The sequence below is a fragment of the Ceratotherium simum genome, chromosome 4, assembly GCF_057802395.1.
Source record: "Ceratotherium simum simum isolate JZ-2026a chromosome 4, ASM5780239v1, whole genome shotgun sequence".
NCBI classification, from domain to species: Eukaryota; Metazoa; Chordata; class Mammalia; order Perissodactyla; family Rhinocerotidae; genus Ceratotherium; species Ceratotherium simum.
The window spans coordinates 60868188-60887191 of NC_141903.1; the positions used below are offsets into that span (position 1 = coordinate 60868188).

The 19004-nt window shown below is 34.9% G+C and overlaps 1 protein-coding gene across 2 annotated transcripts in view; it reads left to right on the plus strand.

The window, feature by feature from the left end:
• Positions 1-19004, plus strand: part of TMEM232 (transmembrane protein 232) — a 694734-nt gene that overhangs the window by 564583 nt on the left and 111147 nt on the right. For both annotated transcript variants that reach the window (XM_087429935.1, XM_087429934.1), the window contains exons 8-9: positions 1365-1519; positions 18076-18199. In XM_087429935.1, coding sequence (XP_087286061.1) covers positions 1365-1519; positions 18076-18199 — 279 coding nt within the window. The remainder of the gene's footprint in view (positions 1-1364; positions 1520-18075; positions 18200-19004) is intronic.

A 19004-nucleotide genomic window follows, 5' to 3' on the forward strand; every position in this document is an offset into this window, starting at 1 on the left:
GTGGGCTCTACCACAAAGCAGAAAATTGAGTTATTTGGATAAAATATGTGCATTTACTGAAGTCAGCACATCTTAGTCTGATGCCTTACATTATTTTAGAATAAAGCTTTTCTATCGAATATTCTAACATTCTTTTTTTTTTTTAATTTTATTTATTTACTTTTTTCCCCCAAAACCCCAGTAGATAGTTGTACATCATAGTTGCACATCCTTCTAGTTGCTATATGTGGGACGTGGCCTCAGCATGGCCAGGGAAACGGTGCATCGGTGCGCGCCCGGGATCCGAACCCGGGCTGCCAGCAGCGGAGTGTGCACACTTAACTGCTAAGACACGGGGCCGGCCCTATTCTAACATTCTAAACACTGACTTGTTTCCATTTGCTTTTCTGAAATATTGTTCCCCAGAGTCAGTAGCCTTGTGCAGAGACTTCATCTTACTCATGCCTTTATCTCCAGAGTCTAGCTAAGTTCCTGACATAAAGTAGATCAATGCACATCTGTCAGACTTAACTAAACAGTTTACTAGAAACTTACAATGTCTTAGTCTAAAATTTATGTATGAAACTCTGGCCTTCTATCTTAAGAGGATTCAACATGAAAATTATCTTTAAATTGTAGTCCTGATGTTGTTTTATATAATAAATGGGAATTATAAAGCCCTTTGGAGTCTCTTTTGAGCATAAAACAATAAAATATCATCTAAGTTAGCAATTTGAGTACATGTCACAGGACATGTATTTGAATTTTTACTGTTGACAATTCGAGAGTGCTGTTTTCATTGTCTAACAATAAAATCAGGTTTCTTTATACCAATTACTTTAGTAGACCAATTAAATATATGAAACTGTTAGTAAGCACTCTAAGAAAAACAAACAAATAGCAGCTATTTGTTTTCTGAATTTGTAGGCTTTTAAAATAGTTACTTAGCGGACATTGACCATGTCCAGCTGGGCATATATTTTGGTCCTTAAAGTGGAAATCCACATTTTAAAATCTAATTTACTGTTTGGTCATTGTTCAAACTTTCCCCTGTTCTCTCCGCCTCCGGTGTCAGGGAGAACTGTCATATAGGGTCTAAGAAGCACAATTGTATCTAATAGTTGTCCCTTAGAGGATACAGGAGTTTTGTTACAGTGTAGAACTGATGTCATTGAACACAAGGGACCCATGTGAAAATATATTAAGATATTAAGGTTCAGGTTAACTATATATACTTGCAGAAAATACTTGAGTAAATTGCTCTGCTTGGTGTAACATGAAGTGTAACAAAATATGCATTTTCATTTGTATATTTAAAATTTATTTTCATGTTTTTTCAAGTCAAAGAACTCTTTCCCAAATATGTTTTTATATTTTAATTCCAGGAACATTTGCAATTTAATCAGGGAGGATATGACATTAACCACCTGCTCTGGCACTGTGTTGCTGCCTGGTCTTGTGTTCAGAAGAATAGTCCTCAGTTGAATAAGGTGCTTGAACATCTCATCTTTCATAAAACACAGCTTCAAAAGGAACCCTGGTAAGAGGGATCCTATAAATCCAAAATAACTCATGAAGAAACCTTTGTGTTTAAATGTTAAATAACCTTTGTACTTAAATGTTAATCACACCTTAGTTGACTATGAAAAGAATTTATAATCTCAGTTCCAAAGGTAAGGGCAATTTATATATTTTGTATTCTATTCGTTCACTTCATCAATAAATTGTTCCTATATTTTTTTTTTTTTTGTGCTAGATGAGCATGCATGTAGTGCATAGTTTTTTATTAAATGAAATTTTTTATTGATAAGAAGTTCAGTCCTACCTTTTTTTTTTTTTTTTTTTTTAAAGATTTTATTTATTCAGATTTTCCCCCCAAAGCCCCAGTAGATAGTTGTATGTCATAGGTTCACATCCTTCTAGTTGCTGTACGTGGGACTCGGCCTCACGTTGGACGGAGAAGTGGTGCCTCGGGGCGCTCCCGGGATCCGAACCCGGGCCGCCAGCATCAGAGCGCGCACACTTAACCGCTAAGCCACGGAGCCGGCCCCAGTCCTACCTTTAAAACGTCCTTTATTTTCCAAGTTGTTAAACAACAATGAATACAGTTTATTATCCTTGGAGGAAATATACTAAAATTCTGTTTCTTTATGCCTTACTTGTAAAGTATAACAGACATGAATCTTGACTGAAAAGTGTTAGTTTCCTCCAGTATATATGTTAATTTGAGAAGGGAAAAAGTCTTAAATTACTACGAAAGAGGGCATGGGTTCAATGGAGGGAAGAAAAAGTTTAAAGTAATATTTCTGAGGAAATTGATCAGAGAATATCCCTTTCCAATATTTGAGGATGATCAGAGTTTTGAATTCCTTTTCCAATGCTAACAGTAATAATAATCTCTCATGCCATAACAAGTTTCAAATTCAATTGTCATATATATTTTTTTAAATTAGTCCCAGTTTTTAGGCCTCTGGCAGCCTGCTCTGCACCTATGGTCTTTGTATATGTAAATTCTAAGAATCTGGAGTATTCTTTAGGAACGAAGGCTGTTTTCCTAGTTTCATTTGGAAGTTTTGGGAATTCTAGATCAAGTAATTTCTGGAGGATGGCTTAGAGCTTGCCTAACTTCCTGGTTTAGAAGAGAGTTCATCAAGAACTTATTCTGTCTCATGGTCTGATGGGAGAAACCTACTCAGTATTGCAGTTAACAAAGATCGTGATTTTTTACATTTTACGACTAAGGATAGTATCTTCAAATAGGAAAATCACAATGCCAATAGAATATATTTATTATATCAATAATACAAAATATAATTTTAATAAGTGTATATTAATATGGAGCTACTAAATACAACAAAAATTAGAGAATCTTATTGGTCCAAATTAGGCTATTCTGAAAGCCATGGTGATTCTTTCAGACCACTCTTATTATAGAAAATAAGTTGTAGGGGATTCAAATATATGATTTAGTTTTCAAAAGGACAAACAACTAGAACACTTCAGCTCTTAGAAGACCTTAACTTGATTTTAAAAATAAAGTAAATTATATTTTAACATATATAAAATGGCATGACTTTGTCAAATTTATTTTCAAAGTATTCTAATAATTACCAAATAAACAAGTTTAAATAGGTGTTGAGATAGTAAAAGTGGCTGATTAAGAATATCTAATTCTGAAAGTCAAGGAATTGTTTCTTTAACCAACTTTCAGTTTTAGTGTCTTGCATCAATATTGATTTAATTTAATTTGTTGATGATTTGTGTTTAAGGTAGTTATTTTTTTATACTTAGTATTTTATAGATTTGGGGGCATTGGAGATAACATAAAACTATTCTCACTTTACAAATGAAGAAACTGAGGCCAAGTTTATTAAGCTTACTGGTGACTAGAGTCAGATTTTAAGGGTCGCCGTGTAGCACTCTTTTCAATACATCCTCCCACTGTCATTCTGGCTGCATTATTAAGGAGATAACTGCTTTGAGGCAACTTGTTACTGAATCCCGACTTCTCTTTTTCTGGGAGGACATTGTGGAAATCAAGTGAGAGAGGTGGTGGCAGTGTTTAGATAATGCTGAATGAACAGAGGGGTAAATTGGAAAAATGGTGAAACATGGTGACTGCTTATAATAGAAAGAAAAAGAGAATTGTTTAAAACTGCGCTGCCAAATAGTTTTGATTCTATTTCTTACATTTACTGTTTTTTTAAGAGGATTTAATCTTTTTTTAAAGTGATTCTAGTAAACAAAAATAACCCATTGACATTAAAAGATTAATGTCATTTTAAGTTAACAATGTGACTAACAGAAAAATTAGTCAAATTTTCTGTTATAATGATATTATACCAAATATTAAAAAATTAACTTTTCCTTTACAAAATATTTAAATTATATATGTAACAGCCTATACAGCTTTCAAGAAGTCATTATTCCAGATAAAACAAACTGTAACGTAATTATCAAAATAAAACCAGAAATGCTTTTACATTTCTGGGGGACTTTAATATCGGTCTTATGTATTCCTAAGATTGAGTACATGTGAAAAATTGAGAAAATTAACTGGATGAACTTTTTTTTTTTTGGTTTAAATTCAATAAAAATTTTAAAAAAAAGAAAAGAAAATGAACTTAATTTAGAATAAATTGGAAATATTAATAGTAAATTAGTAAACAGTAAAAAATTACTAAATAGTAAATTAAGACTGTCAGGATTTGCTGGACCAGATAGCCTTAGAATTGTGATGTTTGGTAGAAGACATCTTTTGTTTAACACCTGAAATTCAATGCCACGTGACCATAACGGGACTAATCTGAGCAATTTCATTTTCCATGCATGTCGGTAAAATACCATGATGATGAATGAATGCTCAGAGATTTGAAATGCAGAGGGAGACCATTCAACTGATTGATCAGAAGAAATTTCATCAAGAATCAAGAATTTAGAATTTAATTCTTATTAACAATTATTAATTCTAATTAATCTAATTCTTAATTAAGAATTTTGCCCTTGTATGGGCAAAAATTGCTTGTGCCCATACAAGTGAGTGGTTCTTATCTGCCTATTTCTGATGCTGTCCATCACTAGATACTTCATCGTGTATATCCCTGTCTGACTTCTTATAACCCCCTTCATAAAGATCATACAGTACAAAAGAAACGAAATAGAAGCACATGGTTTCAGCTGAGCCCAGAAAAGAGCAGGCCCAGGATCCATGAAAAGACTCAAGGAAAGACTCATGGTATTAGAGCAAATTTGCTCACTGGGGGACAGGGGAAAAACTAAGGAAAGGACATGCACTAAAGGTAATACATTATAAAACAAAGTGAAGAAGTAGAGAAAAGGAGAATACATGAGCCCCTCCCAGTGTCATGCACCAGCCTTTATCTTAGAAGTTTAGCTGCCCTGAGCTGTAGATAAGCAGCTTGCTGTAAGGCGGATTTCCATTTACTATGGTTAAATTTTATATGATGCTTCATACTCTCAATGCTCCACCCTGTGGTTTGGCCTTTTGTAAACTGCCCCATTTGCTCTGGGGAGATAGCTCAAGCCAGCGCAAAAGGCTTTCTAGTCTAACATGAAAATAATGAACTGTGTTTGTAATTGAATTATTAGCCAATGAAGACTGCTGAGAAATGCAGTATGGCATTTCAGTAGAGCAGTGTAACATATAAAATTATATCTCCCAAAGCAATAGCCGATTTAATGTGCTCCATGAATGTATTCCAAAAAAGCTTGACAATTTAAAATTATATCGACATGGCAAGTGTTTTCCAGACGTACATTGTGTTTGCATCGAACAAAGAATCAACTTCTTTGTATGGGCAGCAAGGCCTTTATTTGCAGCTAGATCACAAATATCCATATTGTCTATCTCCTGAATCCCAGTAATTATAATGTTCATGTGACAGTCTAACCGAAACCAAAGATTGTGTCAGTAATCCTCTTCATTCTTCATGAGCTGGGATTTCAATGTAAGTCCTCACTCTTCTGATTCATTTCCTGGATTTCCTTTTTTTTTTTTTGTGAGGAAGATCAGCCCTGAGCTAACATCGATGCCAATCCTCCTCTTTTTGCTGAGGAAGATTGGCCGAGGCTAACATCCATGCCCATCTTCCTCTACTTTATATGGGACGTTGCCACAGCATGGCGTCAAGTGGTGTGTTGGTGCACTCCCGGGATCCAAACCTGTGAACCCTCAGGCCGCGGAAGCGGAGCGTGCACGCTTAACCGCTATGCCACCAGGCCAGCCCCCATTTCTTGGATTTCTTATTGATCCTTTGATCTTCTGAGCAAAATATAGCCATTTAGTCTGTATCAATGGTAAATATAAAATTTATGCTTTGCTACATTATGGTGCAGTGAAAAAAAATTCAACCTCAAATCAGAAGACCTGAGTTTTAGTCCTGCCTCTTGCCACCTGTCTAATTTGGAATGAGTCACTTAACCTCTATGAACAGAATCTATGTAGCAGTTAAATAGAAATAATAGCCACTTCAAAAAGCTTTTGAGAGATTTAAATGAGATAAATAATATGAAAGCACTTTTTATAATCTGATTCTCCCCTAGATGCTTCATGTCCTGCTAATTCAGATCTGGATTAATTTTTTTCCCAGACAGGCTCCTGCCCACTGAATTGCTATCCTTGTGCCTGACAGATATTCTGTCCTTGAGTGAACCAAATTCACCTTAACTACTACATTTCAGAATTGTCCCCTGCTCTCTACTCCTACTGTCACAACTCTAGTTTGGGTCCATATTGTCTCGTGGCTATTGTAGCTTATTAACTTGTCTCTTTGCCTTAAGTTTTCTCCTCCACAATCTATTGTACTCTGCTGCCAGGGTTACAACATAAGTGTGATTATACCACTCTCCAGCTTAAAATTATTTAATAAGAACTGTTTTACATGGCTCAAGTGCTATAACTCCAATCAGGGTCTCATAACTTGCTATGATTTAAAAGAAAAAAAACAAGAAGTGCAAAAACAAAGACTGGAAGATTCTGTTACCGAGATTAATTACTATCAACTAACCAAACATGTGGTATGCCAGATAGGGCTGGAAGAGAGAAAACAATTAGTGACCCACCTCTGCCTTCTCTGATGAAACATCAGTCATTGCTTGTCTGATACTACATCCTTTTATTCTCCCCTGCAGTCTTCCATGGAGTTCCAAGAGTTCTCCTCTGTAAGTAGGAGAAAGAACCCTTTAGCAAACATGCTAAAGACTAGATTTTTATGTAGTCCATCCCTTCTGAGTGTCAAAAATCAGGCAATGGCAAGAGAAATGTGTGCTTTAAACTAGTTGTCTTAAATGGTCAAAATCAAGAATGAGATCCTGACTACCTCTTCTCCATATGTAATGAAGATTGAGACTAATTTATTTATATTAATCCTTCCCTTCCTAGACTGTTAATATAATCTTGAGTTTCTGATAATGGTAAGGTTAAATCATTATTTAAATTGTTCCATCTCCTCCTTAAAGAATGATTTATATATCTACATTTAATTTTTGGTCACATTTATAAATTGACTTATTAAAATTTATGTTTTCCCACTCACTGTCAGCCACTTACCACTAGGATTTCCCATTCTTAAGATGTTAAATACTATTCATTTCTTGGTAGGCTTAAGTACATTTCTAAGTGTGGACATAGGCCATCTATTTCATTAAGTGAGCCTTTGATTATATGCAACCCTTGGCTGAGTATAATATGTGTCACCATTTATTTTCCCCTAAAAAGCATAATGTACATTTTGTCTGGAAATAGATTTCTATGCTCACAAGTTTGTTTGTTTTTTATTAATTCCTTCTTCAAATCTCGTTTCTATGCCATTTCCTAGCTTAAAACTTCATGAAGAGATGTTCAACATCACTAATTATTAAGGAAATGCAAATAAAAACTACAATGAGTTATCACCTTACATCCATAAGAATGGCTATAATTAGCAAGACAAGAAATAATAAATATTGGAGGGGATGTGGAGAAAAGTGAACCCTCATACACTGCTGGTGGGGATGCAAACTGGTGCAACCACTATGGAAAACAGTATGGAAATCTCTCAAAAAACTAAAAATAGAAATACCATATGATCCAGCTATCCCACTACTAGGTACTTATCCAAAGAATATGAAATCAACAATTCAAAGAGATTTATGCATCCCTATATTCATCACAGCATTATTCACAGTAGCCAAGATGTGGAAGAAACCCAAGTGCCCATCAACAGATGAACGGATAAAGAAGATGTGATACATAAGAAAAAATTAAGAGAAAGGAACCCAAACATAATACTAAAGAAAGCCATCAAACCACAAGGGAAGAGAGCAAGAGAAGAAGAAAGGAACAGAGAAGAACTACTAAAACACAGAGAAAAAAAGTAAAAAAATGGCAATAAGTACATTTTTATCAATAGCTACTTTAAATATCAATAGACTAAATGCTCCAATCAACAGGCATAAGGTGGCCGATTGGATAAAAAAATAAGACCTATATATATACTGCTTAGAAGAGACACACTTAAGACCTAAAGACACTCATAAACTGAAAGTGAAGGGATGGAAAAAGATACTCCATGCAAATGGCAATGAAAAGAAAGCTGGGGTACCAATACTCATTTCAGACAAAATAGACTTTAAAACAAAAGCTGTAACAAGAGACAAAGAAGGGCAGTACACAATGATTAAGGGAACGATCCAACAAGAGGATATAACACTTGTAAATATCTATGCACCCAACATAGGAGCACCTAAATATATAAAGCAATTATTAACAGACATAAAAGGAGAAATAGACAGTAACACAATAATAGTAGGGGACTTTAGCACCCCACTTACACCAAGGAATAGACTATCCAAACAGAAGGTATTAAGAAAACATTGGCCTTAAATGACACATTAGACCAGTTAGACTTAGTACACATATACAAAACATTCCATCCAAAACCCACAGAATACACATTCTTTTCAAATGCACGTGGAACATTCTCCAGGATTGATCAGATATTAGGTCACAAAACAAGTCTCAATAAATTTAAGAAGACTGAAATAATACCAAGCATCTTTTCTGACCACAATGGTATGAAACAAGAAATCAACTACAGGAAGAAAATCAGAAAAGCCACACATACGTGGAGATTAAACAAAATGTTACTGAACAATGATTGGGTAAATGAAGAAATCAAGGAGAAATCAAAAAGTACTTGGAGACAAATGAAAATGAAAATACACCATGCCAGAACTTATGGGATACAGCAAAAGTGGATCTAAAAGGGAAGTTTATAGCAATACAGGCCTACCTCAACAAACAAGAAAAATTTCAAATAAACAATCTAACAATGCACCTAAAGGAACTGGAAAAAGAAGAACAAACAGAGCCCAAAATCAGTAGAAGGAAGCAAATAAGAAAAATCAGAGCAGAAATAAATGAAATAGGGACTGAAAAAAAATAGAAAAAATCAATGAAACTAAGAGCTGGTTCTTTGAAAATATAAACAAAATTGACAAGACTTTAGCTAGACTCACCAAGAAAAAAAGAGAGAAGGCTCAAATAAATAAAATCAGAGATGAAAGAGAAGAAATTACACCAGACACCTCAGAAATACATAAGATTATAAGAGAATACTACAAAAAGCTATATGCTAACAAATTGGATAATCTAGAAGAAATGGATAAATTCTTAGACTCATAGAACCTTCCAAAACGGAGTCAAGAAGAAATAAACAATTTGAATAGACCAATCACTGGTAAGGAGATCAAAACAGTAATCAAAAACTTCCCAAAAAGTAAAAGTCCAGGACCAGATGGCTTCCCTGGTGAATTCTACCAAACATTCAAAGAAGAGTTAATACCTATCCTTCTCAAACTCTTCCCAAAAATTGAAGAGAAGAGGAAGCTTCCTAACTCATTTTACAAAGCCAACATTACCCTGATACCAAAACCAGACAAGAACAACACAAAAAAGAAAATTACAGGCCAATATCACTGGTGAACATTGACCCAAAAATTCTCAACAAAATAGTAGCAAATTGAATACTATAATACATTAAAAAGATACACACTATGATCAAGGGTGATTTATTCCAGGGCTGCAGGGATGGTTCAACATCTGCAAATCAATCAGCATGATACACCACGTTAACAAAATGAAGAATAAAAATCACATGATCATCTCAATAGATGCAAAGAAAGCATTTGACAAGATACAGCATCCATTTATGGTAAAAACTCTGAATAAAATGGATATAGAAGGAAAGTACCTCAACATAATAAAAGCCATATATGACAAACGCACAGCTATATCATTCTCAATGGGGAACAACTGAAAGCTATCCTCTAAGAACAGGAACAGGACAAGGATGCCCACTTTCACCATTCTTATTTAACAAAGTATTGGAAGTTCTAGCCAGAGCAATCAGGCAAGAAAAAGAAACAAAAGGGATGCAAATTGGAAAGGAAGAAGTGAAACTGTCACTATTTGCATTTGACACGATTTTATATATAGAAAACCCTAAAGAATCCACCAAAAAACTTCTGGAAACAATAAATGAATACAGTAAAGTTGCAGGATACAAAATCAACATACAAAAGTCAGTTGCATATCTATACATTAATAACGAAGTAGCAGAAAGAAAAATTAAGATTACAATCTCAGGGGGCCAGCCTGGTGGTGTAGGGCTTAAGTTTGCACATTCTGCTTCAGCGGCCCGGGGATTGCTGGTTCAGATCCTGGGTGCAGACCTACTTACTGCTCATCAAGCCATGCTGAGGTGGCGTCCCAAATAGAAGAGCTACAACTCTACAACTAGGATACACAACTATGTACTGGGGCTTTGGGGAGAAAAAGAAAAAGAGGAAGATTGGCAACAGATGTTAGCGTAGGGCCGATCTTCCTCAAAAAAATAAATTGAAAAAAAAGAATATAATCCCATTTACAATTGCAGCAAAAAGAATAAAATACCTAGGAACAAACTTAACCAAAGAGGTGAAAGACCTATACGCTGAAAACTATAAAACATTGTTGAAAGCAATCGAAGACACAAAGAAATAAAAAGATATTCTGTGCTCTTGGATTGGAAGAATTAACATAGTTAAGATGTCCATACTTTCTAAAGCAATCTACAAATTCAATGCAATCCCTATCAAAGTTCCAACAGCATTTTTCACAGAAATAGAACAAAGAATCCTAAAATTTATACAGAGCAACAAGAGACCCCAAATAGCCAAAGGAATCCTGAGCAAAAAGAACAAAGCTCGAGGTATCACATTCCCTGATTTCAGAATATACTACAAAGCTATAGTAACCAAAACAGCCTGATACTGTCACAAAAACAGACACGCAGATCAATGGAATAGAATCAAAAGCCCAGAAATAAACCCATACATCTATGGACAGCTAATTTTCCACAAAGGAGCCGAGAGCATACAATGGAGAAAGGAAAGTCTCTTCAACAAATGGTGTTAGGAAAACTGGACAGCCACATGCAAAAAAAAAAAAAAAAAAATGAAAGTAGACCATTGTCTTACACCATACACAAAAGTTAACTCAAAATGGATTGAAAAGTTGAATATAAGACCTGAAACCATGAAACTTCTAGAAAAACATATAGGCAGTATCCTCTTCGACATTGGTTAGCAGCATATTTTCAAGTACCATGTCTGACCAGGCAAGGGAAACAGTAGAAAAAATAAACAAATGGGACTACATCAAACTAAAAAGCTTCTGCACAGCAAAGAAACAATCAACAAAACAAAAAGACAACCTAACAACTGGGAGAAGATATTTGCAAGCCATATACCTGATAAGGGGTTAATATCCAAAATATATAAAGAACTCATACATCTCAACAACAAAAGAACTAACAACCCAATTAAAAGATGGGCAAAAGATCTGAACAGACATTTCTCCAAAGAAGATATACATATGGCCAATAGGCATGTGAAAAGATGTTCAACATCACTAATTATCAGGGAAATGCAAATCAAAACTGCAATGAGCTATCATCTCACTCCCATCAGAATGGCTATAATTAAGAAGACAGGAAATAACAAGTGTTGGAGAGGATGTGGAGAAAAGAGAACTCTCATACACTGCTGGTGGGAGTGCAAACTGTTGCAGCCCCTATGGCAAACAGTATGGAGATTCCTCAAAAAATTAAGAATAGATACCATATGATCCGGCTGTTCCACTGCTGGATATTTATCCAGAGAACATGAAAACACGAATGCATAAAGATGTATGCACCCCTATGTTCATTGCAGCCTTATTCACAATATCCAAGACTTGGAAGCAACCTAGGTGCCCATCAAGGGACAAATGGATAAAGAAGATGTGGTATATATACACAATGGAATACTACTCAGCCATAAAAAAGGATAAAATCTGGCCACTTGTAACAACATGGATGGACCTTGAGGGTATTATGCTAAGCGAAATAAATCAGAGGGAGAAAGTCAAATACTGTATGATCTCACTCATAAATAGATGATAAAAACAACAGTAAACAAACACACAGAGACAGAGATTGGATTGATGGTTACCAGAGAGAAAGAGGGGAAGGAAGAGGGTGAAAGGAGCGATTAGGCACATGTGTATGGTGATGGATTGTAATTAGTCTTTGTGTGGTAAACATGATGTAATCTACCCAGAAATTGAAATATAATGATGTATAAGTAGTAGATAATAACAACAATAAACAAACACATAGGGACAGAGATTGGATTGGTGGTTGCCGGGGGGAGGGGTGGAGGGAGGGGGGTGAAGGGGATGGTTCGGTACATGTGTGTGGTGATGGGTTGTAGTTGGTGTTTTGGTGGTGAACATGATATAATCTGTGCAGAAATGGAGGTGTAGTGATGTACACCTGAAATTTTTACAATGTTGTAAACCAATGTTACTGCAATAAACAAAAAATTAAAAAAAAAAAAGAAATATAATGATGTATACCCAAAATTCATATAATGTTATAAACCAATGTTACCGCAATGAAAAAAAAAAAGATGTGGTATGCATATGTAATGGATAACTATAAAGCCATAAAAAAGACAAAATCATGCCATTTGTGACAACATGGATGGACCTTGAGGGTATTATGTTAAGTGAAATAAGCCAGATAGAGAAAGACAAACACTGTATGATTTCACTCATATGTGGAAGATAAACAAACACGTGGATAAGGAGAACAGATTAGTGGTTACCAGAGGGGAAAGGGGGGCGGGAAGGGTGAAAGGAGTAAGGGGGCACATATGTATGGTGACGGATAAAAACTAGACTATTGGTGGTGAACATGATGCAGTCTACACAGAAACTGATATATAATAACGTACACCTGAAACTTAAACATTGTTATAAGCCAATATGACCTCAATAAAATAATTTAAAAAAAACTTATAGTTATGATGAGATTAAAGCTAGTGTGCCTTTCTTTTCTATTTTATTTTCAATCCAGAAATTTTTAGGAACACTTTGTGATTTGATAGCCAGCAGATAGATGACACCCTCTCTTGTCTCACTGACTATCTTATTATCATTATTTTTTTGTGTGTGTGAGGAAGATCAGCCCTGAGCTAACATCCATGCCAATCCTCCTCTTTTTGCTGAGGAAGACCGGCCCTGAGCTAACATCTATTGCCAATCCTGCTCCTTTTTTTCCCTTTTTCTCCCCAAAACCCCAGTAGATAGTTGTATGTCATAGTTGCACATCCTTCTAGTTGCTGTGGGACACAGCCTCAGCATGGCTGGACAAGCAGTGCGCGCCTGGATCCCAACCGGGCTGCCAGTAGTGGAGCATGCGCACTTAACCACTAAGCCACGTGGCTGGCCCCTCATCTTATTATGAAGCTGATGGGGAAAATCTTCTGCTTTACTTAGAGAGAAGCCCCCATTTTGTGCATAAATGCTGCGGTTACTGGTCTACATTTTCTGAAGGCTTTCCATTGACTACTCATCCTTCACATGTGTTCTTAACTCCTGCTTCTCTGTGCTTAGGGTTTTTCTTACATTATGTTGGAAAACCCATATATGCCTGCATTAAATTTTAAATTAAATTTTGGACTTTTTGGCATTAGAAGGTTTTCCTTCGTTTGGATCCCATTCTCTTCATAACTTTAAAAGCCTTAAAGTTTCTTTCCTTTTTTTTTTTTTTTGATACTATAGATTTTATCTTGATTTTGTGTTTATTTAGTTGTTTCAATAGGAATTAGAAAGTGATGGGTCTCAGTTTGCCAGCTTTAAATGCAATCTTCTTCCTCTAAATTATGGAAGAATTTTTTAGTTTGCTCCCTCCCACGTGTCAGTTTTGCAGTAAACTTCCTCAAGTATGGGTTTGTATTATATTTTTGTAATTTTACTTTCCTTACAATCTCTTGTTTTCTTACTGTACTACCTTTTATCTTAGTATTGAGGCTTTACATTGTCCTTTCTTCCTCCTGGGTTTTATTAAAGATGTTTAAGAGTCTTGTGAAAGGATCTTCTGGTTCCTGTAAGAAATAGTTTTCAAAGGTATGGTCTTCTCTGAGTATACAGACTGGTATTCCCTTTAGCTCTTGCTGTAATTTATTTTTCCTTGGTCTCATGTAGGGCGCCATCCTCCATCTTCCATTTTACTTTTCCCAGAGCTAGGAGAAATTTATAAAAACTTGGTATTTTTTAAGTAAGAGGTTTGTATTCACAGCACACATAACAGAGTTGTTAAAAGCTACAACACTCGACATGCAGTATCTTCAGGGACCTTCCTGTATGCTCCCTACTCTTTGATGCTTTACCCTTAAGGAGAAAATACCCTCCACTCTTCCTGTCATAGTGCTCCTCTTCCCTCCCCCCACATTACACACACATCCCCAGGGGTGCTGGTTTCTACCCTTTTTATCATCTGGAAGTTGTCAGTTCCGAATAATTATAGAGAGCTGAGGAAGAAGCAGAGAAATCATATTCTACCTTCTTAAAAAATCCATACCCCAAAGTAAAGGCTTGGCTGAACTTTTTCTGTTTTTATGAAAAACATGGTAGACAGTAGAGATCGTTTTCTTTTTCTTTCATTTAACTTTCTTTGGGGAAACAAGGCTGCTATGTTTCATGAAATGGCATGTGGGTACTCCTTGCTTTTTTAAATCCAGTTCCATCAATTTTATGGTTAGCATAAATTGCCTATAAGGTAGTGACCTCTCTTTCATTCTTAGTCTTCGGGGTTGTGTGGATTTTTTGACATTGTCAGTGTTTTTCGAAATATGTATTTAAAGACTGAAATAACCATGTGTAAGTGTTGCAACTTGGAGACATTTTAATTCCATTTTTTAAAATAATTTGTTCATTGAAGAAACAGATACAGAGGAGTAAGGAGAACCTATGAACAGTGTGTTGAATGCTGACATTCCTAACCTTTTTATAAGGTTGTATGTAGATTGATAGCTTTTTATGAAGCCCCTGGTTATTGTATTTTAGCTGATTTATATTATTGTAGAAGGAACACTATACTGGAGTTCGGCTACATGAAGTCCAGTCTAGGATATGGTACTGTTTAGCTGTGTGCAATGATTCACATTAAGTTTTTTTTTTTTTTTGCTGAGGAAGATTCTCCCTGAGCGAACATCTGTGCCAATCTTTCTCTTTTTGCTTGAGGAAGATTTTCCCTGAGCTAACATCTGTGCCAATCTTCCTCTATTTTGTATGTGGGTCGCTGCCACGGCATGGCTGCCAACGAGTGGTGGAGGTCCATCTCCGGGATCCAAACCTGGGCTGCCAAAGTGGAGCATGCCAAACTCAACCAGTAGGCCATGGGGCCAGCCCTCACATTAATTTTAAAAGTTAAAGAGAGAAAAACTCAAAAGTAAATTGAATCAAGTAACTATGTTATTTTAGACATACCAGTAAACCTCTGCCTCAATTTCTTTATTTACAGAATTAGGGGGAAATCTATATTTATAAATTACTTTGTATGTGTTGAATTTCATGGCATTGTAAAACTAAGTCAATGTTTTAATAATTGAGACTTGGTGTACTATAATGAGTTCACAAAGAAGCTAGTGCTGTATTAAAATTTCTAACCTAATCCAATTTGAATTCTTCTTTCTATATGCATTGATTTTTAACAAACTCCAATTTATAAGTATTGATGCTTTGATTCTATTTTTTGGCAAAGACATTTTCACTTATAGAAAATTTTGCAATCGGCAGCATTGATTAAAAATCGTGTTTCTGGTGAAACATTTTCCTACCACAGGTGACTGACACTGAAAGATCTTTATCAATCCATGTTTTGGTAAGAGTCCCCTAGGTTAGTTACAGTTTTCCAGACTTAAAAGAGAACAGAAGAACCGGAACCTTATGACTGTGAGATATACTCAGAGGAAAAGAAGTTTTGTGAACTCGGAGACTATCCTTTCTTCTACTTGACCTTATGGGTGATGAGTACTCTGGAGAATGACTCACTCCGTGTTCATCTGTGAGGGCATCTGGACCTCTTCCTTTGGTCACTCTAGGACTTCACAGAGAAAGAAAGATATCAAATTCATATCCTTTGACTTTAGGAATAGTATTTCTGTAATTCAGTTCAGTTCAGCATCTTGAACCTAGCCATTTTACATAGAGTATTTCATTTAAATCTCACAATAGTTTCTGAAAAGTAGGTTTTGCTATATTTACCTTATAGAGGAGTAGATTAAGACTGAGGTAGGGTATGCAAATTGCCCTATGTCATGCACTTATAGTAGCAGAGCTAAGATTCCATCTCTATTTTTTGCAACTGTAAAGTTTATGCTTGTAAACATCATGTTATCACGTGTATCAGTTAGGATTCAGTTCTACATGTAACAGCAACCTGACTACAATTGCATTAGCAAATAGGGCTTTATTGATTGCACATAACAAGCAGTGCACTACTGATGCAGCTGCTTAAGAGGAATCCTCAAGACCAAAGTTCCTTCTAACTTCCTTTTCTTCCATTCTTAGTATGTGACTTTTATCCTCATTTTTGCAAGACAGCTGTTCTACCTTCTGGTTTCATGTATGCATTCTAAGTAGGTGCAAATGGATGAGCAAAGGAGGTAAAAGCACCTCTTATCTAAACTTAATCTTTTTTTGTTAATCAGAAAGGTAATAGTTTACCTGGAAGCTTTTCATAATATACTTCCATTTATATCTCATTGACCAAATCTACATTTATGGCTATTCCGAGCTTCAAAGGAGTCTGGGGAGTCATTTTTAAATCAAATTTATTGAGGTATAATTTACATAGAATAAAATTCACGCATTCTATGTATACAGATCTATGACCTTGGACAAATGCATACACCTGTGTAATCCTGCCTCAACCAAGATATAGAATGTTTCCATCTTGAGGAGGCAATGTTAACTGAGCATTTTGCCATCTTGAACAAAATTCAGGTTTGGTTCTGAAAGGAAGAAGGAGGCAAATAATATTAGATAGGCAACAGGCAGCATTGTCACACTAAAGGTTAAATATAGATAAACTTAAATAATGGTTTGGAAAAGCAAAATTGCAAAACAGTAAATCCCCATAGGTGGGAGAAGACTTCAGTTATAGTTAACTTAGCTTAAAAGATGAACTTGGACGAATCTCCAAGATCTGTTTAGGCCTCAATTTTCTAATATTTGAAAAAAAAGATTTTCAAAAGGTCTTGAATATGTCAAAAATTGTGGTTCAGATGAAATGAGATAATTTATGTGAAAGCACATTGAGATTTGTAAAGCTCTATTCAAATATAAAGAATTGTCTTTTTTTCCATGGTTAGAGGTGTTTCCTTTTGAAAATCATGATGAACTTGACTTACTGGCCTGAAATATCACAGTTGTGAAATTAAAATATAATTGTAAAACATACTAACTCTTTAATTTATTAGTGGCCTATAAATCAAGGCAATATGCAGCTCTAGGCAGAGGCATTTTTACATTGATGTTCTTATCAGTTCTCTTGCAAACTATATCTCTTTCAATTGGGTAAAAATAGCACTAAATGTATAATTTCCTGGAACTATCAAACATATGTATATTTAGGGCTAATAAATTCTTGTGTGATTTACCAGTTATATAATATTTTGAAAAATAAATCTTGACAGTCTTCCAATAAACGTAAAATACAAATTTTATTTTGAGAAGTTGCACTTTTTGTAAAACCAAATAATGCTGAACTTTTGGAATATTTAGGAAGACTACTATTTTATTTGTTCTCTCTTTTGAGAAGAAAACATTCTCTTGAAATTCATCCCTTGGAATCGCTTGCAAAGGTAAAAATCAAGACCTATTGTGAGATTGTGGGGACCCTCTCTGGAACCAGAGCCTTTGATTGCTTGTTATACAGGGTCTAGGAAGAAATGTGATCATTGGTAGTATTTATTACTCTCAGAGTTTTGTCGGAACAATTCTCTGAACTCAAACATCTTGGCAAAATGTGGCTCGCTCTTGTAGACTTTTATTATAACCAATGTCAACTTAATCTTTATTGAAATACTAATCTTTGTTGAAAGATAATGTATCTGGTAATCCAGGATACTCATCTCCTCTGGCCTATTACTATTTTTTCATTTTAAAATTGCTCATTATTTATTATTCTACATTAATGTCTGTTATTTTGTTCATAAAATTCCCAGGTTGGATTCAGCACTGGCTTTGTTGGTCCTTGGGGAGGCTGCCAAATTAAACACGCTCTGCTTGAAAGCTTTAATGGAACTAATGAGAGATTTTCTTTTAAGCATTATGTCTGTTCAGAATCAGGTAAGAGTATCTTTTTAATTTAGGTGTGCAAAAAGACCTGAATAGAAATAAATTTTATTTTTGCCACTATTTAAATTGTATATCATATTTGGGATTATAATGAGCGTAACTTTGTAATAATAATTTTAATTAAGTACAAAAGTTAATGCACATTTATCATATATCCCAGTATAGATAGATAGAGAGATAGAGATAGAGATAGAGATAGAGATAGAGATAGAGATAGAGAAATAGATTATACACACACACATACATGAAAGGGACTTTAAATTTTATTAAGAAATGAAATCATATAGCCATATATGGTTTAATTTACTCTTTTAAAAAATTTAAAGTATATCATAAAACCGTTTTGCATTGTCATTAAATATTATTAAAATTTAAATTTTAGTGGGCATGAGATAATTTGACCATTCCTCTATGGTTGAACATTGAGTTTGTTTCTAATTATTCACAGTTAATTACAACTAATGTTGAACTGGTATTCTCATATATACAATTTTTATCTGCATTTGACTATTTCTTTAGAATAAATTCATAAAATTAAATTACTAAGCGATAGACTATGAACTTTCTTTTAACATTCTTAGGACAGAAAATATAACTTTCTTGCTTTCCTATGAAAGTTGTATAAAAGTGCCCCACACAAGAATTGATCTTTATATAAAAAAGATTATTTTACAATATGATATGGAAAACAGTATATCATTGGATTAATTTACATTTCGTTGATTACTGGGGAAACTGAAAAATTGTTGTTCTTTATATACCTTTTAGCTATTTGCAATTTTAATTCTTTAAACTA